At 36.8% G+C, this 26,742-nt stretch overlaps 1 protein-coding gene across 1 annotated transcript in view; it reads left to right on the forward strand.

Moving 5' to 3' along the window:
* Window positions 1-137: 137 nt before the first annotated feature.
* Window positions 138-26,742, forward strand: part of LOC133536544 (coiled-coil domain-containing protein 152-like) — a 28,736-nt gene continuing 2,131 nt past the window's right edge. Inside the window, exons 1-6 of the mRNA XM_061877173.1 lie at window positions 138-3,419; window positions 6,640-6,745; window positions 12,831-12,899; window positions 16,702-16,766; window positions 20,414-20,549; window positions 24,660-24,787. Of these exons, the coding sequence (XP_061733157.1) occupies window positions 3,357-3,419; window positions 6,640-6,745; window positions 12,831-12,899; window positions 16,702-16,766; window positions 20,414-20,549; window positions 24,660-24,787 (567 nt within the window). The 5' untranslated portion in view covers window positions 138-3,356. The remainder of the gene's footprint in view (window positions 3,420-6,639; window positions 6,746-12,830; window positions 12,900-16,701; window positions 16,767-20,413; window positions 20,550-24,659; window positions 24,788-26,742) is intronic.

Genomic DNA, 26,742 nt, shown 5'->3' on the forward strand with positions numbered 1-26,742 from the left:
ATTTATATTTCAAAGTAACTTGAGTCAGCAAGGCCACTGTGATTGACAGCTAGCTGTAGCTCATGAATGTTCACATTTGTCAGTATAACTGCTTGCTTAACTTACCATGAATTGATGAAGGTGTTGAAAAACGTATTGGGGTGTTACCATTTGGTGGTCAATTGTACGGAATATGTGCTGAACTGTGCAATCTACTAATAAATGTTTCAATCAATCAAAAAAAGTGATTTGAAGTAAAGATAGATTAAGTAAGAAAACACATTTCATGAGTATATGTTTAAAATATAATGAGGGACACTGGTGTGTATAAATACAAGAAAGGTTTGACTCATAATACATATATTAATATAGTACTAGTAGTGATGTGCGATACCACTGATTTTCTTTCCAATCTGATACGGAGTAAAATTTGCGTGAATATACCTAGATAGATAGATAGTACTTTATTTACCTAATGTGTCTGGTAAAATTTAAAAAAATTGTCTATTTCAAATATCGCCAAATTATCTTCAAACAATATAAAAAAGTGATGGAGTTATCTTTTTGACATTCAACTCTGTAAGTGTCTCCAAATAGTCTTTGATAAAAGGGGACATACACTTGCTGTTTTAGAATACTAAGTGACTTTGTTTGGATGACAGTTTGCAATGCCTGTTTAATTGGAATTACTAAGTATAAATTAATGACACCTAAATTAGGAATTATTTAAGAAATGTTACCTATATACTTTATTATACATATATATATATATATATATATGTATATGTGTATATATATATATATATATATATACACACATATGTATATAATTATATATAAAACACACATATGTATATAATTATATATAAAACACACATATGTATATAATTATATATAAAACACACATATGTATACATATGTATATAATTATATATAAAACACATATGTATACATATATTCACATATATACTTTTAAATACACACACACACACATATATATATATATATATATATATATATATATATATATATATATATATACAGCAGGCTTCACGGTGGCAGAGGGGTTAGTGCGGCTGCCTCACAATACGAAGCTCCTGCAGTTCCGGGTTCAAATCCAGGCTCGGGATCTTTCTGTGTGGAGTTTGCATGTTCTCCCCGTGAATGCGTGGTTTCCCTCCGGGTACTCCGGCTTCCTCCCACCTCCAAAGACATGCACCTGGGGATAGGTTGATTGGCAACACTAAAGTTGGCCCTAGTGTGTGAATGTGAGTGTGAATGTTGTCTGTCTATCTGTGTTGGCCCTGCGATGTCCAGGGTGTACCCCGCCTTCTGCCCGATTGTAGCTGAGATAGGCGCCAGCGCCCCCCGCGACCCCAAAAGGGATTAAGCGGTAGAAAATGGATGGATGGATATATACAGCACAGGCCAAAAGTTTGGACACATCTCTTCAATCAATGTGTTTGCTTTATTTTCATGACTATTTACATTGTAGATTGTCACTGAAGCCATCAAAACTATGAATGAACACGTGGAGTTTTGTACTCGACAAAAAAAAGGGGAAATATCTGAAAACATGTTTTATATTCTAGTTTCTTCAACATAGCCACCCTTTGCTCTGATTACTTTTTCGCACACTCATGGCATTCACTTTTTTTTTTCCTGAAGGAATCAATAAAGTTCTATCTATCTATATATCTATCTATCTGTCATCTATCTATCTATCCATCCATCCATCTATCCATCTATATCTATCCATCTACTACAGTATCCATCTATCCATCTATCTATCTATCTATCCATCTATCTATCCATCCATCTATCCATTTATATCTATCTATCTATCTATCTATCTATCTATCCATCTATCTATCTATCCATCCAACTATCCATCTATCTATCTATCTATCTATCTATCTATCCATCTATCCATCCAACTATCCATCTATATCTATCCATCTACTACAGTATCTATCCATCCATCTATCTATCCATCCATCTATCCATTTATATCTATCCATCCATCCATCCATCTATCTATCCATCCAACTATCTATCTATCCATCCATCTATTCTCTCGATGAGCTTCAAGATGTAGTCACCTGAAATGGTTTTCACTTCACAGGCATGCTTGAAGCTCATGGACAGAATGCCGAGAGTGTACAAAGCAGTAATCAGACCAAATGGTGGCAATTTTCAAGAAACTAGACTATAAAACATGTTTTCAGTTATTTCACCTTTGTTTTGTTTAGTACATAACTCCACATGTGGTCATTCATGCTGTAGCGTCCAGAAGAAGTGCACACAAAGTCTGACGCTCTTTTTTTAAACTTTTATTGAGCCAACTATCTAACACAGCTCAACTTATCTTCTTCCCTTCACATGCACGTACATACTCATTTCTCTTTTCTGCAACAACAACACTTTCTCCTTCTTCACCAATCACCTTCAGGCATGCAACGTCCATAACAATAGGATTTCTGAATATCACTCCTCCAAAACACATCACATCAGCAGCTCGTTACAATACTTTTCATGCCTTCACAGAGTCATGAAAACAAAGAAAACACATTGAATGAGGATGAGGTGTGCCCAAACTGTACATATATACATATATATATATATATATATATATATATATATATATTTTTTTATATTTGTACCCTGCCTTCCGCCCAAATGCAGCTGAGATAGGCTCCAGTGACCCCAAACGGGACAAGCGGTAGAAAATGGATGGATGGGAGATCTCAACGATTTAGTTACTTTACACTTTGTTCCTGTTAATGATATACATGATCTGAAATAACTTATCAATATGGCATTTGTTATAATAAAACAGTGAGGCAAACAAAGTTAAGACATTGTAATGATATTAAGAAATAATTAAGTAAAACTAACGTTGGACCTCATTTAATTCCTTTGACTTTGTGTCACAAAGACCTCAATAATACCATTTAGAATTACATCAATTAGTGCAAATCAACAACAAAACACAGATACGTTTGTGAAAATAAACCTAAACAAGAAAATAAAAATATCGATTTTATCACACTCTAGTATCGACTTTCATACTGATACTGCTCTTTCACTATTGATACCGATGGACGTGTCCGCAGCTGTAACTCTCATTAAATTGATAACTTGTCAGTTAGTTGCCAACACCACCAATTTTAACGTCTAATTGTAATTAAGTGTTTCAAGAATGGCGCAATTAAACAGCGTTAATCTTGACTAGTATCGACTCTCATACTGATACTGCTATTTCACCATTGATACCGATAGACGTGTCGGCAGCCGTATCATTAAATGTTTAACTTGTCAGTTTAGTTGCTCACGTCGCCTTTTTTAACGTCTAATTGTAATTTATTGTTTCAAGAATGGCGCAATTAAACAGTGTTAATCTTGACACATTCGTAGAGGAGTTTGGCGTCGTCGAACAGGTAATTACTGAAAGAGAAACATTCATGTTTAACTTTCGTCTCACAAAGTCAAACCGAGAGTGACGAAACATCTTTTTAAATGTATACTCTATATCTTTTAAATGTATACTCTATTTAAATCTTATAAATGTATACTGTATTTAAATATTTTAAATGTATACTCTATTTATATCTGCTCAACGATGTCCTGTTTTAAATTAATCGAGTTGCACTGTTTTGTACATGAACGCTTAAAAATGTTGTGGTAAAAATATGCTTTTTGAGTATAAACACACGATGTTGTCTCTTATATGTTGTCTCTTATTAAATATGTTGTCTCTTATATGTTGTCTCTTATTAAATATGTTGTCTCTTATATGTTGTCTCTTATCAAATATCTTGTCTCTTATCAAACATGTCTCTTATATGTTGTCTCTTATCAAATATGTTGTCTCTTATCAAACATGTTGTCGCTTATCAAATATGTTGTCTCTTATATGTTGTCTCTTATCAAATATGTTGTCTCTTATCAAATATGTTGTCTCTTATCAAACATGTTGTCGCTTATCAAATATGTTGTCTCTTATATGTTGTCTCTTATCAAATATGTTGTCTCTTATATGTTGTCTCTTATCAAATATGTTGTCTCTTATATGTTGTATCTTATCAAATAAGTTGTATCTTATCAAATATGTTTTCTCTTATCAAATATGTTGTCTCTTATATGTTGTCTCTTATCAAATATGTTGTCTCTTATATGTTGTCTCTTATCAAATATGTTGTCTCTTATATGTTGTATCTTATCAAATAAGTTGTATCTTATCAAATATGTTTTCTCTTATCAAATATGTTGTCTCTTATATGTTGTCTCTTATCAAATATGTTGTCTCTTATATGTTGTCTCTTATCAAATATGTTGTCTCTTATATGTTGTATCTTATCAAATAAGTTGTATCTTATCAAATATGTTTTCTCTTATCAAATATGTTGTCTCTTATATGTTGTCTCTTATCAAATATGCTGTCTCTTATCAAATATGTTGTCTCTTATCAAATATGTTGTCTCTTATATGTTGTCTCTTATCAAATATGTTGTCTCTTATCAAACATGTTGTCGCTTATCAAATATGTTGTCTCTTATATGTTGTCTCTTATCAAATATGTTGTCTCTTATATGTTGTCTTTTATCAAATATGTTGTCTCTTATCAAATATGTTGTCTCTTATCAAATATGTTGTCTCTTATATGTTGTCTCTTATCAAATATGTTGTCTCTTATCAAACATGTTGTCGCTTATCAAATATGTTGTCTCTTATCAAATATGTTGTCTCTTATATTTTGTCTCTTATATGTTGTATCTTATCAAATAAGTTGTATCTTATCAAATATGTTTTCTCTTATCAAATATGTTGTCTCTTATATGTTGTCTCTTATCAAATATGCTGTCTCTTATCAAATATGTTGTCTCTTATCAAATATGTTGTCTCTTATATGTTGTCTCTTATCAAATATGTTCTCTCTTATCAAACATGTTGTCGCTTATCAAATATGTTGTCTCTTATATGTTGTCTCTTATCAAATATGTTGTCTCTTATATGTTGTCTTTTATCAAATATGTTGTCTCTTATCAAATATGTTGTCTCTTATCAAATATGTTGTCTCTTATATGTTGTCTCTTATCAAATATGTTGTCTCTTATCAAACATGTTGTCGCTTATCAAATATGTTGTCTCTTATCAAATATGTTGTCTCTTATATTTTGTCTCTTATATGTTGTATCTTATCAAATAAGTTGTATCTTATCAAATATGTTTTCTCTTATCAAATATGTTGTCTCTTATCAAATATGTTGTCTCTTATCAAATATGTTGTCGCTTATCAAATAAGTTGTATCTTATCAAATATGTTTTCTCTTATCAAATATGTTGTCTCTTATCAAATATGTTGTCTCTTATCAAATATGTTGTCTCTTATCAAATAACATGTTGTCTCTTATATGTTGTCTCTTATCAAATATCTTGTCGCTTATTAAATATGTTGTCTCTTATCAAATATCTTGTCTCTTATCAAACATGTCTCTTATATGTTGTCTCTTATCAAATATGTTGTCTCTTATCAAACATGTTGTCTCTTATTAAATATGTTGTCTCTTATATGTTGTCTCTTATTAAATATGTTGTCTCATATGTTGTCTCTTATTAAATATCTTGTCTCTTATATGTTGTCTCTTATCAAATATCTTGTCGCTTATTAAATATGTTGTCTCTTATCAAATATCTTGTCTCTTATATGTTGTCTCTTATCAAATATGTTGTCTCTTATCAAACATGTTGTCGCTTATCAAATATGTTGTCTCTTATATGTTGTCTCTTATCAAATATGTTGTCTCTTATATGTTGTCTCTTATCAAATAAGTTGTCTCTTATCAAATATCTTGTCTCTTATATGTTGTCTCTTATCAAATATGTTGTCTCTTATCAAATATGTTGTCTCTTATCGAATAAGTTGTATCTTATCAAATATGTTTTCTCTTATCAAATATGTTGTCTCTTATCAAATATGTTGTCTCTTATCAAATAACATGTTGTCTCTTATATGTTGTCTCTTATCAAATATGTTGTCTCTTATCAAATATGTTGTCTCTTATCAAATATGTTGTCTCTTATCAAATATGTTGTCTCTTATCAAATATCTTATCAAATATGTTGTCTCTTATCAAATAAGTTGTATCTTATCAAATATGTTGTCTCTTATCAAATATGTTGTCTCTTATCAAATAACATGTTGTCTCTTATATGTTGTCTCTTATCAAATATGTTGTCTCTTATCAAATATGTTGTCTCTTATCAAATAACATGTTGTCTCTTATATGTTTTCTCTTATCAAATATGTTGTCTCTTATCAAATATGTTGTCTCTTATCAAATATCTTATCAAATATGTTGTCTCTTATCAAATAAGTTGTATCTTATCAAATATGTTGTCTCTTATCAAATATGTTGTCTCTTATCAAATATGTTGTCTCTCATCAAATAACATGTTGTCTCTTATATGTTGTCTCTTATCAAACATGTTGTCTCTAATCAAATATGTTGTCGCTTATCAAATATGTTGTCTCTTATCAAATATGTTGTCTCTTATCAAATAACATGTTGTCTCTTATATGTTGTCTCTTATCAAATATGTTGTCTCTTATCAAACATGTTGTCTCTTATCAAATATGTTTGTGGTCAACTTGAACAGAAAATGACAGCGTTAAACAGCAGAAAGGAGCTGCTGGAGACCAAGTTGGAAGATGCCAACAAACTCCTCAACTTCTATGAGAGCAAGGAGAAAAGTGTGAACGAAGGTGAGTCTAAAGTTGTTGTTTTTTTAAAAGGAGAAAAGTGTGAACGAAAGTGAGTCTTAAGTTGTTGTTTTTTTAAAAGGAGAAAAGTGTGAACGAAGGTGAGTCCAAGTTGTTCCTTTTTAAAGCTTGTGTTGACTAATACTCCAGTGAGTCTAAGTTGTTCCTTTTTAAAGCTTGTGTTGACTAATACTCCAGTGAGTCTAAGTTGTTCCTTTTTAAAGCTTGTGTTGACTAATACTCCAGTGAGTCTAAGTTGTTCCTTTTTAAAGCTTGTGTTGACTAATACTCCAGTGAGTCTAAGTTGTTCATTTTTAAAGCTTGTGTTGACTAATACTCCAATGATTCTAAGTTGTTCCTTTTTAAAGCTTGTGTTGACTAATACTCCACAGCAGGATGTCATGGCTGTCTTGAGTTTCCAATCATTTCTCCAACTCTTATTTTTTTGTGATAAGAGTGATTGGAGCACATACTTGCTTGTCACAAAAAAACATTCATGAGGTTCGCTTCTTTTATGAATTTATTATGGGTCTACTGGAAATATGACCAAATCTGCTGGGTCAAAAGTATACATACAGCTTGGGCTCGGCAATATGGCCTTATTTGAATATCTCGATATTTTTAGGCCATATCGCGATACACCATATATATCTGGATATTTTGCCTTAGGCTTGAATGAACACTTGATGCATATAATGACAGCAGTGTGATGATTCTATGTGTCTACATTCCAACATTCTTCTTCATACTGCATTCATATATGCTACTTTTAAACTTTCATGCAGAGAGGGAAATCACAACTAAGTCAATTTAGCAAAACTGTATTTATCAAACAGTTATTGGCACAGTGGCACAAACATTCTTGTCATTTCCAAAACAGAAAGTGCAAGATTGTCAGAGACATTTTAAAATAGGCCTGGGCAATTATTTTGACTCGAGGCCAAATTTAGAGAATACAAATGTGTCTGGGGGCCGGTATGTCTATTTTTTTTAGGAAAATGAATACAAAACCTCACAATAATGTCTGATTGAATGCTAAAATGTTATGACTGACCGCCTTAAAACGGAATGGAATTAATTGTTTTTCTATGAACGATAAAACCCTAAATATTGAGAACATATGAACGTCACCCCCCCTCTCAATCAACATATTTTACAATCAAGCCACACCCACACTGCTTGGTGCCTCGTCTGAGCTTCTGTGACGTAGATTACCATAGCAACTAGTAGGGTTGTACGGTATCTTTAAAGTACTGCGATACTAATGAATCATTTTCGGTACCATACCACCTCTGAAAATTACCGGTTCAATAAAGCCATTAATGCATTTTTTTTTCTGGTCCCTTTTATTTAGAAAAGTACCGAAAAGTATCAAAATAATATTGGTATCAGGAGAACACTAAAATATCATGCGGAAGCACAGATTCCAACCATAGAAATACTTAGTATAGTTGAAGACTTGCGGTCATTAGAAAACATCACTGCGTATCATAATGGCAGCTAGACTTTCCATCTTAAAGATATAAAAAAATATATTTTGGAATGCCCTGCGGGCCAGATTGAAAAGCTTAACGGGCCTTAATTTGCCCAGGTCTGATTTAAAACAAGCTATTAGTGCACTTTTGTGCATGATGTCACTAAGATGACGTATCAAAACAACACTTAATTACAGTGCACTTTTTGTACAGAACGCCACTACAATAGTTAAAAACAAATAAAGTGCACTTTTGTGCATGATGTCACACAAGATATTTTACTAACTGTCAAATAAAAATGAGCTGCATAATAGGAAATCCAATAGTGTTCGTCCTTCACTAAGTTGTAGGTTCCTGCGGATATTATCTCCTTTGTTGTTGACTATTTTTTTCATACAGTGTTGATGTGGAAATGGTTGCCTCGGCATTTTGTTGGAGTGGCACCAAAGGAGATGTTGAAATGCGGAGTAAACACTCTTCATTCTTTAGCAAATTACTTTTCAAATGATGCCACATATTAGCAGTAATGCTACTTTTGGTAGGAACGCTTTTGTCCCACACTTGACAAATCAAAGTTGTCTATTCAACATATTCCCACTTGAAGCCAAACCACCGCCAGACGAAGGACCCCTGATGTTTTTCTTGGGAATTAATTATTCCTTCATTTGTTACCAGATTCGCACCTTCTTTCTCTCGTTATACCACTCGCACGGCTCCGCTAGCATCACAGCTAACGTTCTCCATGCTGCTACCTCTCGGCTCCACGAGGGCGTATACGTATGTGACGTAAGTTGGAAGGTGCGCTCGCTGTCTGTGAGAAGGAGAGACAAGAAAGAGTGGGAAGAGCCTGCAGTGTAATGCCAGCAGCTAAAAGCAACTGCGTGAGAACATATACTCCAATATCACCATATACCGTATGTCCTTGAATTGTCGCCAGGGCGCTAATTAATTTAAAACCTCTTCTCACTCCTGCGCTTACCAAAGGCATATGGTAAAAGTAAGCATGCGCTAATTATTTTAAAACCTCTTCTCACTCCGGCACTTACCAAAGGTATGCAGTAAAAATTTGAGTGTGATGTAAGCTTGGACCTTAAATCCTACTGAATAGCTCTTAATCTTCTTCCCTTGAAATCAACCTGCTCCATTTTGAAAATGATGACAGGGGAAGTGCCACTCTTGACGTCACGAGTTTGACTAGCTAAGCATGCGCTAATTATTTTGGGAAGCGAGTTTGACCCGGCAGTAATTCAAAGCAGGCGCATACTATATGCCCTGCGGCAATTCTAGGAAATACGGTAGTCATTTTCTATATCGCACAGAGACAAGCCCGCGAAATATCGAGTATATCGATATATCTTCCAGCCCTACATGCAGCAATGTTAATATTTGCTTACATGTTCCTTGGCAAGTTTCACTGCAATAAGATGCTTTTGGTAGCCATCCACAAGTTCCGGGCAAGCTTCTGCTTGAATTTTTGACCACTCCTCTTAACAAAATTGGTGCAGTTAAGCTAAATGTGTTGGTTTTCTGACATGGACTTGTTTCTTCAGCATTGTCCACAGGTTTAAGTCAGGACTTTGGGAAGGCCACTTTAAAACAACAAAATGAATTGGAATCAATTGGATTGGTGCTTGCCCAATCATAATTTTAACATATAAAATGCCATTTAAGAGAAAAACTAACTTATAGACAAGAAATATGGTATAAAAAACATCACTATTGAATGTACCATTAACATCTACATTAGTTTTATGAAGCAATGTAATAATAGAGTACAAACCCTAAAATCAGTGAAGTTGGCACGTTGTGTAATATTAAAATAAAAACAGAATACAATGATTTGCAAATCTTTTTCAACTTATATTCAATTGAATAGACTGCAAAGACTAAATATTTAATATTCGAACTGAGAAACTTTTATTTTTTTCAAATAATCATTAACTTTGAATTTATTGGCAGCACCACTGTGACAATCTGTCACTTCATTTCTGTTAGTTTTCATGTTTTGTACTTTATTTCCTGTTCAGTGCTCTTATTTTGTCGTATTCCTGTTTATTCCGCGGAGCGCTGTTTTCTCTCGCTTGCCGTTGATTGGCAGCGGTCCACACCTGCTGCCAATCAACATGTGTCTATTTATGTTTCACTTCAGCACTCCTCAGTGCTCGAAGATAGTACCAAGTTGGGAACCTTTCTGTGCAAGACTACTTTGTGTTTATTTTTGTTACTTTGATGAAAATAAAATCATCTTACCTGCTCTCCTCTCTCCTGGATTCTTGCTTCCTCGGGGTCACACAACTGCAGCCATGCGTGTCCCTAACAACCACTTTGCAAAAAAATTGGCACAGGGGCATTTTTACCTCCGCGTTACAACAACACTCAGTAAATGTTTAGGAACTGAAGAGACTAATATTAGAAGCTTTTCCATTCATTTCAAAATAACATGGCTCCAAGTTCCACATTTGCGGCATCAAAGTCACGCCGATCTCACTCTCTCAGCTTCCGTCTGCTCCAAAGTTTCACCCTTTTCTTCGTGCTCGACTTTAGAAGCATTAGTTAATCTCCTATCTTCAAAAATAATAAGGTTGTGAATCCTCATGTGTCCAAAAATAGTGTTATTTGTTGTCTATTACCAAGTGAATGTCAGAAAGAGACTTGAAGATGATCTGTAAAACATAAAAACATAATCTATGTAATATGTTGACCAAAGAACCACCATTACATGTTATGTAGACCACAAGGAAGTGTTTTCCATTTGAAAATGATAATAATAATATGACTCCTTTAATTGCACTATAATCTGTTGCGCTCTATATATGAAAAAAGATAGAAAATAGAACATTCATCGGCAGTGCGCCCTATGGTCCGGAAAATATGGTAGTATTTGATTTAAAGAGTTTGAACGTTGTGCAAAATATAACTATATATATTAGGGGCGTAACGGTACTTGTATTTGTATTGAACTGTTTGGTACGGAGGTTTCGGGTTCGGTTCGGAGGTGTACCGAATGAGTAGACATGCTAGCAGCTAGCAGGCTAGGACAACATGTTAAAGCCAGAGCTGAAAGACCCTCCTGCCTCGTTAAGATCTCCCGTTTGGGAACACTTTGGCTGCGCGATACAACAATGGAGGACGGAGGTTTGCCAAGATTGTTCAGCAGCTGCTTCTGACAACACCTCAAACATGTGTTGCACCTGCTTCCGGCTCCCATAGTGTCTCCCTTGCGCGCACAACCCTCAGCTCTACCCAGCAGTGGGTCTCCACAGCTCCGGACTCCAGGGTAAATGAAGAATCCAGCGATTAGTTGCAAATTGTGGCATTATTGAGATCTTGCAAGGAGCCAATCCAACAAAACACCAGCCACTACTGCACTCTACCGCTCCCTCACCTCGCTCGCCCGCACACTCACTGACATCACATGCTGTCACATATTAAAGGCCAACCCACACACACACACATATGCTACTCTCATAACACAGTGTTTCTCCACCTTTTTTCAGTGATGTACCCCCTGTGAACATTTTTTTAATTCAAGTACCCCCTAATCAGAGCAAAGCATTTTTGGTTGAAAAAAACAGATAAAGAAGTAAAATACAGCACTATGTCATCCGTTTGATTTATCAAATTGTATAACAGTGCAAAATATTGCTCATTTGTAGTTGTATTTCTTGAACTATTTGGAAAGAAAGATATGAAAATAACTAAAAACTTGTTGAAAAAGAAACAAGTGATTCAATGATAAATAAAGATTTATCCACATAGAAGTAATCATCAACTTAAAGTGCCCTCTTTGGGGATTGTAATAGAGATCCATCTGGATTCATCAATTTCATTCTAAACATTTCTTTAAAAAAAAAGAAATCTTTAACATCAATATTTATGGAACATGTCCACAAAAAACGGAGTGCGGTGTTGATGAAGGTGGACCCCAACTTAAACAAGTTGAAAAACTTATTGGGGTGTTAGCATTCAATAGTCAATTATATGTACTGTACTGTGCAATCTACTAATAAAAGTCTCAATCAATCAATCAGAAAAAGCACTTTATTTGTAGAAAGGTTTTGTTAAGAATCCATTCTGAGCCTTAACTTATTTAGTTTTTATTTTATATATGTCATATATGTACTAACCCTGGCAATGGACCCTGTGTGTATATGTATGTTATGCCATTGTTTACAAATTTGGCAAATAAATAGCCCAAAAATGTATATTTTGTTGTTTTTTTACTGTACTGAAAATGAACCGAACCGTGACCTCTAAACCGAGGTACTTACCGGACCAAAATGTTTGTGTACCGTTACACCCCTAATATATATACATTTTAAACCGGTACCGTTACCCAAGGATGTACTTGAACAATGGAAAACATACAAATCTTGTTGAAAAATATAGCTTTTTTATTTTTATGGACTTTTGTTACATGCAAGTTGAGCAGACTAAATGTTTCATTAATAAAAACAAAATGATAACTCGATAATACATTTCACAATTGTCAAATAACTGCAACATTATATCATTACAAACTATATGATAATGTAAATAGGGTGGTCAATGTATTCTGCACCGACCGGCTAATGTAATTGCGTTCTTCTTTTGCCTTTGATGAACTCTTTCAGAAAGAGACACGCTGTTTGTCACTGTGAACACGCTGCAGCAGACTCTGCAAGAGCAGTGCAACCTCAGAGGTACAGTAACTCTGGTACACTTGTTAAGTTGTTATATTAAGAAGTAATGCATTGCTCCGCCAAACATTTGTAGCTTGTGAAAGAGGTTCATTTCCCATCATTTCTTTATTACGTATGGTGTTCAATCATTGTATTGCAACTAATGACTATTTCAATAGTCGACTGATCATCGACTATCTGATAGATTATATATTCAGTGCCTCTAATTTAGCCATGAGATGCTTTTAGGAATGTCTCACTTTACAGTAAAGATGATTACTTCATTTGGAAATATTTATTTGTACTGTGACAGCTACTCATTATGCTGCTATAGAAATAAACACACAACTATGGTCCATTTAAAAGAAAGGACAAGAAAAGTTGTAATAAAAAACAAGTATTCAATCAATTGGTCAACTTAGCAGCAATAAAACAAACACCCAAGCTATCTAGCTTCCCGTAAAAAAAATAGCATAGTGATAAAGATGTGGTTAGAAAGCAGGGCATGTGTACCGTATTTTTCAGACTATAAGTCGCAGTTTGTTTTTTTTATAGTTTGGCCGGGGGTGCGAGATATACTCCGGAGCGACTTATGTGTGAAATTATTAACACATTAGTAATGTAAAATCCATCCATCCATTTTCTACCGGAATAAGCGGTAATGTAAAATATCAAATAATAATATTTTTTATTTTAATGAATGTATTAATCAATCCAACAAAACAATACACAACAATACCATAACAATGCAATCCAATTCTAAAACCAAACTCGACCCAGCAACACTCAGAATAGCAATAAACAGAGCAATTGAGGACACACAAACATGACATATTATTTATCTCATTCGCGGAAGAGTCAAAGAAAATGTCAGCGATCATCACACACATGCCAACCAATAAGAATTCTGCAATCGTCACACACACGTCAGCAATCATCACACACACGTCAACCAGTAAGAATTCTGCAATCGTCACACACACGTCAACCAATAAGAATTCTGCAATCGTCACACACATGTCAACCAATAAGAATTCTGCAATCGTCACACACACGTCAGCAATTGTCACACACACGTCAACCAATAAGAATTCTGCAATCGTCACACACACGTCAGCAATCGTCACACACACGTCAACCAATAAGAATTCTGCAATCGTCACACACACGTCAGCAATTGTCACACACACGTCAACCAATAAGAATTCTGCAATCGTCACACACACGTCAACCAATAAGAATTCTGCAATCGTCACACACATGTCAACCAATAAGAATTCTGCAATCGTCACACACACGTCAGCAATTGTCACACACACGTCAACCAATAAGAATTCTGCAATCGTCACACACACGTCAGCAATCGTCACACACACGTCAACCAATAAGAATTCTGCAATCGTCACACACACGTCAGCAATCGTCACACACACGTCAGCAATCGTCACACACACGTCAACCAATAAGAATTCTGCAATCGTCACACACACGTCAGCAATCGTCACACACACGTCAGCAATTGTCGCACACACGTCAACCAATAAGAATTCTGCAATCGTCACACACACGTCAGCAATCGTCACACACATGTCAACCAATAAGAATTCTGCAATCGTCACACACACGTCAACCAATAAGAATTCTGCAATCGTCACACACACGTCGGCAATCGTCACACACACGTCAACCAATAAGAACTCTGCAATCGTCACACACACGTCAACCAATAAGAATTCTGCAATCGTCACACACACGTCGGCAATCGTCACACACACGTCAACCAATAAGAATTCTGCAATCGTCACACACACGTCAACCAATATGAATTCTGCAATCGTCACACACACGTCAACCAATAAGAATTCTGCAATCGTCACACACACGTCAACCAATAAGAATTCTGCAATCGTCACACACACGTCGGCAATCGTCACACACACGTCAACCAATAAGAATTCTGCAATCGTCACACACACGTCAACCAATATGAATTCTGCAATCGTCACACACACGTCAACCAATATGAATTCTGCAATCGTCACACACACGTCGGCAATCGTCACACACACGTCAACCAATAAGAATTCTGCAATCGTCACACACACGTCAGCAATTGTCACACACACGTCAACCAATAAGAATTCTGCAATCGTCACACACACGTCAGCAATTGTCGCACACACGTCAACCAATAAGAATTCTGCAATCGTCACACACACGTCAGCAATCGTCACACACACGTCAACCAATAAGAATTCTGCAATCGTCACACACACGTCAACCAATAAGAATTCTGCAATCGTCACACACACGTCGGCAATCGTCACACACACGTCAACCAATAAGAATTCTGCAATCGTCACACACACGTCAACCAATATGAATTCTGCAATCGTCACACACACGTCAACCAATAAGAATTCTGCAATCGTCACACACACGTCGGCAATCGTCACACACACGTCAACCAACAAGAATTCTGCAATCGTCACACACACGTCAACCAATATGAATTCTGCAATCGTCACACACACGTCAGCAATCGTCACACACACGTCAACCAATAAGATTTCGGCTGGGGAGGGTCCTGGCAGAAGTGCATTGTGGGTCATGGAATGCTAACTGCTATATGCTATATGCTACTGCCATAGCTATTAAAATGGATCATTTCATGGTTGGCGGTAACTTATAAAAAGGTAGAAGGGCTGAACAAAAGGGGTGTTGAAAAGGAAATGATGTTGTGCAGATTACAAGCTGGACGAAGTGAAATATGCGGCAGAAAAGGACAAGTGGAAGCGGTGCATACCTTTGGATTTGGCAGAGTTGTTTAGAAGCCACATCCAGGAAGAAGATTTCATGGGATTTATGGATTAGGAGTGAGAGATAGTTTGGTAAAGGCATGTTCTATATGTTATAGTTATTTGAATGACTCTTACATTAACATAGCAGTTGCTTATTTATGCCTCATATAACCTACACTTATTCAGCCTGTTGTTCACCATTCTTTATTTATTTTAAATTGCCTTTCAAATGTATATTCTTGGTGTTGGGTTTTATCAAATAAATTTCCCCTAAAAATGTGACTTATACTCGAGTGCGACTTATGTATGTTGTTTTTTTTTCTTTATTATGCATTTTCGGCCGGTGCGACCTATACTCCGGAGCGACTTATAACCTGAAAAATACGGTATATAGACAAAGTTTAGCTGCTGGACTTCAAGTAAAATGATAGTTTAAGCTATTTTAACACAACTTCGCCTCTCTGTTGTGAGCCAGCCCACACAAAAAGCTAACTACCTTACCCAGGAGAGTTGGAGTCCTCATCCTCCAGATCAGTGGTTTTCAAACTTTTCTCACCAAGTACTACCTCAGAAAACACTTGACTTTCCAAGTACCACCATGAAGACCAACATTAAAATGCAGTAGCATAGTAAATCTAAGTAATCATAAAAAACAAGGCGTAGGTTTTATTTAACAAGTATATTTGATATTTTTGACCACTGTAACATTACACAGTTTATTCGGTAACACTGTGTTTGAATATTGAATTAAGTGATGATTTGGCATACCACTGTTCCAAATGTTCGACATGCTTCCGCTTGAAATTTTCTCGCATCACAGACTTACTGTCATGAGAAGCGAGGCCCGTTTTTCAGATTGAGGAAACTACACGGGTTTTAGACGCCGATAGATTGAACAGGTTCCCCGTACTTTCTCTGTTCTTTCTCCCGGTGTTGTTGCAGTGGATGACTTGTGCATGTTCATTTCCACTTTGAAAAACACAGGCAATGACTAATCATTGCGACCCTTTTTCATGTTCTAGTGGAGAATGAGCTGTTGAAAAGAAATGCGGCCGACCTAAGAAAAAAGATTGAAAGAACAGCAGAGGTAACGACGAACAACGAAGTTGTCGCCCTTTTTAAAAAAATATATTTAATGCAATCCCATTAAAAATCCTCCAGTTTGTTCAATTTCCCTGGTGTAATCATGCATTGAGTTATACAGAATTATACAGAAGCTTAAAACTAAACCTTTATACGTACAGTATTGCTCAATCGTTAATTATTCAAGTGAATTAAAATAGACTTAGACTTCGACAAACTTTATTGATGCACAAGGGAAATTGTTCGACACAGTAGCTCAGTTACAAAGGGTGGAAAGGGTAATAATGCACACAAGGGCACAAATAGAGGGCAAAAACAAAAGGTATAAAGTAGACTAAAAATGTAACGTGGTAGCAATATAAAAAAATAACACATGTAATGTTTAAATATTATATACACAGTATATAATATGTACTGATATATTATTATATGTATCATAAATGTTAAATTGCTCACATTTGAAACACTTGTTGGAGTTTTCTCCTATGAAGTTGGTCATATTCGTGCATGCCAATCAAACCATAGATTTTGATATTTTCTTTAGACGTCAACATGATTTTTATTTTACACAAAGGAAACTGAAATAAATAGTTGTGTTTCGGGCTAAATGTTTACATTTATTACTTATAGGGGCTGTTTGTAGTTAATTTTGCAAAGAGTGATTCTCTTGCAGCCTGTCTTGTAACGACAGATGTACAAAACAAACACGCACAAACTTTACAGTTGTATTACCTCTACCATTCTCTAGGGTTTGTTTATCCGTCTGATAGTTAGTTTACAACATACCGTATATTACGGACTATAAAGCGCACTTAAAATCCTTTTTTTTTCTCAAAAACTTGACAGTGTGCCTTAAAACCCACTGCGCCTATTGTACGGAACAATTCTTGTTTTGCTTACCAACCTAAAAGCAATTTTATTTGGTACATGGTGTAATGATACGTGTGACCAGTGGATGGCTGTCAAACATTAGAGATACGTGTAGACTGCACTACGATGGCAGTATGACTCAGGTAAATAACACCAACATTTTATATGTCCATCCATCCATCCATCCATCCATCCATTTCCTACCGCTTGTCCCTTATGTTCCTTTGAAAATACAGAACATTACACACAGCGTTCAAAAATCTATCAAAATGTTTAAGTACGACTTTGGTAAGCTTGATATGCTTCAACATACGAGTATTATTATGGTGTGTGTCTAAGGTAAGACATATTGTGCAAAAGCAGCTTTTCTTACCTTCTGGTACCAGCTGATCTGTATTTGGGATCTGCATCAAACCTGAAAAATGGTGCTTCTTCTTTTTCTCTATCTTCTTGTTATGGGACATTCATTCTCCGCTGTTGCCATTTTTGAATATAAAGTAGTCTAAAGTTCGTACTTATATCTGTCAGGAAACTCGCCATGAAAGCGCAAAAACATACCGGTGTAGTGACTTTACATTATTCACCCAAGGAACTTTAGTTACTAGAGAGTTCCGGTCGGACGTTTTGTTCACAGGACACATTTCTGGTGTTGTTTTTTCTGGAAGAGAAGATGCTGCTCCGTTGTTGATTTAAGTAAAGTCTGAATGTTATTAAAACAGTAAGCTCCATCTTTTGACACTTTTTCCACTCCCCCTCGAACGGTAACCGCTACAACAAAGATGGCGGGAAGAGGATCTGTAAAGCATCATCTATGCAATATTTTGACAAAAGAAATCAGTATCACATGTTATGTAGACCACAAGGAAGTGTTTTACATTTAGAAACAAAATGTAATAGTATGACTCCTTTAATGCGCCCTATAATCCGGTGCACTTTATATATGAAAAAAGATCGAAAATAGACCATTCATTGGCAGTGCGCCTTATTATCCGGTGTTGCCAAATGGTTCTGAAAATACAGTACTGTAAATAGGGAGACTCCACACCTAAAAATTTACAGCTGATAAGGCCTTTTGGATATAAGTGACATTTCCTTAGGAGTCCAGTTGTCTTTATTCCACCTTTGCGGATTACCATGACCTGATGACTGAAAACCTACACAGACATTTTACCACGGAGAAGTAGTTTGGCATCATTGTCATTTCCACTCCAGTCCTTGCACTCTACACCGCTACAACAAAGATAACGGTGAGAAGACGATGCCGAAGGTGAACTCGTAAATAAGAGCGGCCACAAAACGGCGCATCCTGAAGCGACTGTCAGAAAGCGGCTTGAAGATGATCTGTAAAACTTAATCTATACAACACTTTGACCAAAGAACCACCATCACATGTTATGTAGACCACAAGGAAGTGTTTTACATTTAGAAATAAATGATAGTAATATGACTCCTTTAATGCACCCTTATAATCCGGTGCGCCTTCTGTATGAAAAAAGATAAAAAATAGAGCATTCATCAGCGGTGCGCCTTATAATCCGGTGCGCCCTATGGCATGGAAAATACGGTAGTTAAAAAAGTGCTGCCCAAACTTACAGGAAACGAAACAAGTGATTAGATGTTGAGAGTGATGTTGATCATTTCTACTGTGTTACCTTACATTTTTGATAGGAGGTTGAACTTTGCTGGTGGACCCACCTCCACGCACAGAGACAAAGACAGTGGACAAGAGGGTTCACATCCTTGTTTAATTTTGCTCGAAAACAAACCTGCTCTGGTGATTAGACCGATGCAAAGAGTAAACCTTCCTGCAGCCTGTTTCTGAAGTGACTGACAAAAAAAATAGTTAGCAACACAGCTCAAAATGTTATGGGTGGCTTGCGATTAAACTGTCAGAACAACTAATTAGATTTTTGGGGGTGATCTGTATCACAGCCTGCATTCAAGAATTTGTTTAAGGACTCTTTACTTTTGGGAAATAGCGCCTGGCCGATGTCTGCACTGTCTATTAAAGTTAAAGTACCTGTGATTGTCACACACACACTAGGTGTGGTGAAATTTGTCCTCTGCATTTGACCCGTCACCCTTGATCACCCCCTGGGAAGTGAGGGGAGCAGTGAGCAGCAGCGGTGACGTGCCCAGGAATCATTTTTGGTGATTTAACCCCCAATTCCAACCCTTGATGCTGAGTGCCAAGCAGGGAGGTAATGGGTCACATTTTTATAGTCTTTGGTATGACTCGGCCGGGGTTTGAACTCACAACCTACCCATTTCAGGGCGGACACTCTAACCAATAAGCCACTGAGTAGGTCTGAGTGATTTTCTAGACTTATATAAGTATTCTGTTAATCCATATCTTATTTGCCTGATTGTAATTGTATGTATTTTTTCATCTTTATGTTAACATCTTTATTGCGTCATTTATTTTAACATTGCAGGGACAATATACTGTTTTTTAATTAGTTTTTAACTCATACTTGCTTATTATTATTTATTTTGTCAACGTCTTTTACTACCGTACCTCAATTGCTACATGTTTTCTATTTGTTGTTTCTTGCATTACAAATGGTGACAAATACTCACAGGAATTGAACCAACCTTAAATAGCAAATTGTAAAAGGAAAATATTGTTGGAAATGAATTGTCAATAATATGCATGGAGAAGGGTTAGAAATAAATAAGCTGCTTCTTCTTACTAGTTTTCAGTGTGTTGAATTGTGCAAATGTATGTATGTAAACTGGACCATTTCATGTATGATTAATGTTATGTTTTTATATTTACAGGAAGGGGAGGCTGAGAACCAACGACTGCTCAGTGAAATAAAAGTACAGAGACAGAGCCACAAGAGGGAGCTAGAGTCTGTCATGGAACAGTGCAGGAGGCAGGTGGAGGATGCCCACACAGAAGCTTCCAATCAGTGTAAGAGCTCACACTCACAGTAAACATCTCCCTTAATAATTTAAACCACTATTCGCAAATACATCACTTGCACTAAAATAGCTCATCCACCTAGTAGATGGAATATATTGAGACGATTGTCGCAATAATGGCGTCGAAACATTCTGCTGTTGATTCATACTGCACATTTTGATCAAGTTTAGAGGCGCTGTGCAATTATGAAAGGCAACTTTGACCATATCCGACACCAAGAGGTTTTCTCACTCTGCTTAAAAAAAAAAATCCTAATTATGCTTTATATTTACATACTTGTATAGCACTTTTGTAGACACTGAAAACATTTCCCAAACTGACAAAACTCATCAGTTATTCAGTGCACGTTCACAAATATATGGTGGTAAGCTAGGATGGTGGAAACTGGATTCGCACCAGCAGACCTCAATTTTCTGGACGGCAGCTCTTACCATCTGAGCCACATCACCCGTACAGTATGTGAGGCTTTATGTGCTATAAAGGAGTTCATCATAAAGTATTCACGTGATCACAACATTGTCTTTTTCCTTTTGTTAATTGAGGCCACCAAAAACACTTTTGCCAGTATTACCCTTAGTTTTGTTTTAATTTTGTAGATTTTATTAAGTTGATGTTCAAAGGTGATGGTCAAAACTAACTTAAATCACTTATAATGCACACATGCTGTACATCCATCCATTTCCTACCGCTTATTCCCTTTTGAATCACGGGGGGCGCCGGCGCCTATCTGAGCTACAATAGGGCGGAAGGCGGGGTACACCCTGGACAAGTGGCCACCTCATCGCAGGGCCAACACAGATAGACAGACAACATTCACACACTAGGGACCATTTAGTGTTGCCAATCAACCTATCCTCAGGTGCATGTCTTTGGAACCTCTTTGATAAACTTGGTTATTGTGGGCCTTTTCCAGAAGGGACTTGCTATGGAGTGATGTTGACAACGCCCTTATGGTTTTAAGGCATATCGCGCCACCTGTTGTTTTGTTTCTATTTGACAGTTTTATTTGAAATAGTAGTGTTAGTTTGATCCTAAAGAGAAAACAATATAGGTTTTAGAAATACCTCTTTTAATCCGTTTTATTGGCCAAGTATGTTTAACACACAAGGAATTTGAATTGGTAGACTGTGCTCTCTTTGTTTTATGCAAGAAACAAACAAAAATGCAGCAACTACAAGAGAGCGTACCACCATGGCGACCATTTGCGGTACCATCTTGCTATGAAAACAAGAGGGAAACAATATAGAACACAAAGAACATAAAATACATGTAAACAGCACAGAGCTGATTCATAACAAAAAAACAAAAACAAATTTCAATAAATAATAGATGTCCGCCTGATTGTAGCTGAGATAGGCACCAGCTCCCCCCGCGACCCCAAAGTTTAATAAGCGGTAAAAAATGGATGGATGGATGGATGTTGTGCACATGCATAAATAAACAAGAAAATAAAACAAAAAATATTTCATGCTTTGGGATTATTCCAAAGCTACCCTGCACAATAACCCTGCTTTTTTATGTCTCACCTCAGAATCAGAAATACTTTATTAATAATCCCAGAGGGGAAATTAAAATTTTCAGCACAATCCCATTCAAGATCAGACAAACATTACAGGGAGACAGAACAGGATCGCTGACAGGTCTGCCAACTACTGGCACCCCTTATAAAAAAGGTGAGATACAGGTAAACAATGGGGGTGGGGCGGTGAGGAAAAATAAAATTGGTCTAAGCCTGGGCCCTTGGAGAGGGGGTCCAAACTGAGGCCAAGGGAAAAACCAACTCATAGCCATAGCACAGATCCCTCTTACATTTGTGTAAGTGGGAAACATCAAAGATCACAAAGGACATTATAGACATTAAAAGAGCAGAGCTGATACAAACAGCCACTTCTACATACAGCTATGAATAAAATGTAAAAGATACATATACACTGTGGTGGCCTCAGCGCTGTTCCACGCCATCGTCTGCTGGGGTGGAGAGAGCATGGCCAGAAACAGGAGCAGACCCAACAAAGCAACCAAGATAGCCGACTCCACTCTCGGCTGGTGTATCGATGATTATTTTATTGTTTACTATAGACTACTTTTTGAGAAAATGTATTTTCAGTTACTCTGTTTAAAACATGTATGTTATGATTGCCCATAAGTGTGAATGGATTTTTTCCGACAGCAAAAGTGTGCAAAGTGTGGCCCGAGGCCTAATTTTTTATTTGCTCACAGCACATTCCAAAAGGACAAAAAATGTAAATGTCATAAGAAAAAGTTGCACAAACAAACACATTGACGCACGCATTTGTCCAGTATCATCCGTTTCGAATCCTGTAAAGCACGGTTTCCTCGGCAAGCCACACTGAATCATGGCGCTTGAGCAATAATTTAGCATCAAAGAACGCCTGCTGTCTTAAAAACGAGTCAGTTTTTTCCCATTTAAGGAACAGTGGCAGCATAACGTAACTGCAATTATGGCTAAGTCCACTTGGCAGCACACCTCATACACACCTGGTTTTCCAGAGAATAAGACCTAGCAAACATTTTCTGTAATGTTGCTTTAGTTACTTTGTCGCTATATTTATCGAATACAATTTAGTGTTTATTCTAATAATACAAATAATAAAAAAACTGATATTTTTTTCTAAACAAGTCCTCTACGGAGCTTTAACATTCACTTATAAACACTTCCTACCTATGCTCTAAACACTTCATAAACGCTAAAACCTCCTTGATTTGAACATGAAACTTCAATGAGTACGCCAATCTCAATGTAATCAACAGTTCCTTAAAATCCACAATACAGTGAGACAGCAGTAACTGAAACGCAAAGTGGCGAGGGATCATTGTATGTTTTAGCTGATTTATTAACCTATTTCATTACAAAGAACAGAATGAGGTCACACCACTACCATATTAAAATAGTATTTCTACCTACTTCTTTTCGGACGTGCTGTAATGAAACAACTGGAATTGTGTGATGCATGTTCCAAATAAACTGAAACTGAACTGAAATGAACAATACTGCTGTTGTGTTTTGAATGTAAAATAATTGATTGTTGTCGTATTTATGACAATATTAATAAGCGCAGGGATGGCATGGGTTCAGATGGTAGAGCAGCTGTGCCAGCAACTTGAAGGTTCCTGGTTTGTATCCAGCTGTCGCCATCCTAGTCACAGCTGTTGTGTCCTTGGGCAAGACACTTCACCCACCTTGCCCATGACGTGTCGTGGTTTGAGCCTTGCATGGCAGCTTCCGCCATCAGTGTGTGATTATTGTGTGAATGTAATGTATAAAGTCATGTATAATGTGAAATGCTTTGGGTATCGTTAAAGATATAGTAAAAAATGTATATATATATATACGGGCCATTTACTTACCATTGCACAGAATTGTTTTTTTATATACTGTGAGGTTATTGTTACGTCTTGGCAGCTGGTTCTGCAATTTAAATTCTGTGAAAAAAGTTGTTGAAGATCAGTGATCTTAAAAACTTGACAGTTATAAACTTTTTATGATGCAGTAAAGCACATAGATTCATTTTTTATTATTAATCACAGGTATCACTATCAATTACTCAACAAACAGCAGGTTCTGATATAGGTCCTCCATCTGTCAACCACAAAATTATATGCATTTCTTAACATGTATTTTTCAACCTTTATGTCTCTCCCAACAGCGTCCAATTATAGACACACATCCGCTCGTAACATTCAGTCCTGCAGGAAACATTGTATGCTTAGTTACCTGTATCACAAAGCTCAGGTACAGGCTGTTTTTCAATTGGTCTCTAGATCCTTAGACTTTCGGGCCTTGGCATAAAAACGTTGAAACACCCCGGGTCTAGATTATATATTCCATCGTGACTGACTTCATGTTTTCTAATGGGAGTATTGCTTGTTTGATTGGAGGTGTGTGTAAATGGTAATGGTCTGTCTTGAAGTGTTTTGTGATGGTCTAGTGACACGGGCTATCTACTCCATGTGAGCTCATCCAAAGAGAATAAGTGGTTTAAATAAAGTGTGACATAGATATTTGTTATCTATATGATCATTTCAAACCTTCAACCTTTTTTCTCCTGTATTTGGCTGCGCTGGCTGTTACGGCAGTGAAAGCTAAAGAGGCCGAAGTGAAGACGTTACTGGAGCAAAAAGCCATGGATCTGGAGGAGATGAAAACGACATTCAAAGACCAGGAGAAAAAACACCAAAGCGAGCTGTTGAAGTTGCAAATGGAGGTAAAATAAAGGTTGTCACACACACACACACACACACACACATGGGTTCAGATAGTACGGTACACCGGTACTAATAAAGTACCGGTATACTAATTAATTGAAATTGGTACTATACTACCTTTGAAAAAATACCAGTGCTGTTCTTTGATTCAAATTCCGCTGTGCGGCGGTGATTACAGCGCCGAGACGCATGATGTTGAGTGTCAAAACAACACACAAAGTGCATACAAGCCATAACATCGTGGAGAGGAAGAATGACATTTAATGGCAATTCTATTAGTTAATTAAGAGGGTGCGTGAAGCGCAATATGGAGATATTTGGCCTTCAAAACTAACCCTTAAACAGAGAGCCGCCACGCTGCAAGTTCTGCTTTAAAACACGCCTCGCTAAACGTGGCGATTAGTAATACCACCTTTGCTTCAAACTTAGGTAAACATTTAAATAATAAGCATTCAGATCGGCACAAGGAGTTATAAAGAGTGACAGGTAATAATGTTGTTACACCTTTCCTGCTGTTGGGCTCTCATGCAGACAGTAGTCAAGGAGCACAGGGGAGACGTTCCCTCCAAGGGCGATGGTTTCACTGGGATTAACACCCTTCACTTTACCTTTGAGTCTGCTAAGCTCCACTTTCGAGTCAGAATGACGAGGTCGCCAATTGGTGACAATCTGGTTGCTGTATTATTGGTTTTGCAGGACACAACCAAACTCATTTATCCTTCAGTGCAAAAGGTACCGCTCTCTCTTTTCACTTGCCCACTCACTCACCGACGTCACTCAGCCAACACATTCCCATTTTCGCAAACACGCATACGCTACTCATGCGCATAAGTTAACCAGCTGTCCTGTTGAGCACATTTCTTAGAAGCGCACAGAACTGCGGAGTTAAAACCGCCCAATTAGCGCCAACTAATGCAAGTGAAATGACTGAATTTTGTAACAAACTCCTACAATTTGTGTTTTATCTTTTACAAATCTGTGTTTTACCTGCTACATGTTTTTTATGTGTACATTTATCAATAGTTGTGTTATTAGTACTTACTAATAATTTTATTTTTCTTCAAGCAAAGACCAGGAGTGGCAACCATAAACTTTCTGTTCTATTCGAACCTAATCCTTGATTCTGGCAGACTATATGTAATATGGAAAATTGTAAATTGTACTTTGAGTACAACAAGAAAAAGCCTGATGTGTTTAATGCCATTTAATTAATATTTTAACCTTGTAAAATTGTTCTTTGAGTGGCGCAGTGGGAGAGTGGCCGTGCGCAACCCGAGGGTCCCTGGTTCAATTCCCACCTAGTACCAACCTCGTCACGTCCGTTGTGTCCTGAGCAAGACACTTCACCCTTGCTCCTGATGGGTGCTGGTTGGCGCCTTGCATGGCAGCTTCCTCCATCAGTGTGTGAATGTGTGTGTGAATGGGTATATGTGGAAGTAGTGTCAAAGCGCTTTGAGTACCTTGAAGGTAGAAAAGCGCTGTACAAGTACAACCCATTTATTATTTATTTATTTATGTATTGTAAGATTTTCTGTTACAATAAAGCCAATATTGACATTTTCCGTAGTTACCATTATTTGCAAAAGTATCGATATACATTTTGGTACCGGTACCAAATTATTGGTATCGGGACAACCCTTCGGGAGAGAGCTTCTTTACTATATAATGGGGATATTTAATTGCTGTGTCTATGTCTCATTGAACCTACAGTTTTCCCAGGGAAACTACCGTATTTTGCCTTTCTTAGCCATTACCTTCCCATTTAAGAATTGTCCTGTAAATTTACAAGACGTGCATCTGCCTCACAGCAAGAAGGTCCTGGGTTAGATTCCCGGGCTCAGGATCTTTATGTGTGGCGTTTGCATGTTCTCCCCGTGACTGTGTGGTTTCACACCAGGTACTCTGGCTTCCCTCCGAGTACCCTGGCTTCCTCCCACCTCCAAAGACATGCACC

Source organism: Nerophis ophidion, linkage group LG17 (genome assembly GCF_033978795.1).
Source record: "Nerophis ophidion isolate RoL-2023_Sa linkage group LG17, RoL_Noph_v1.0, whole genome shotgun sequence".
Lineage (NCBI taxonomy): Eukaryota > Metazoa > Chordata > Actinopteri > Syngnathiformes > Syngnathidae > Nerophis > Nerophis ophidion.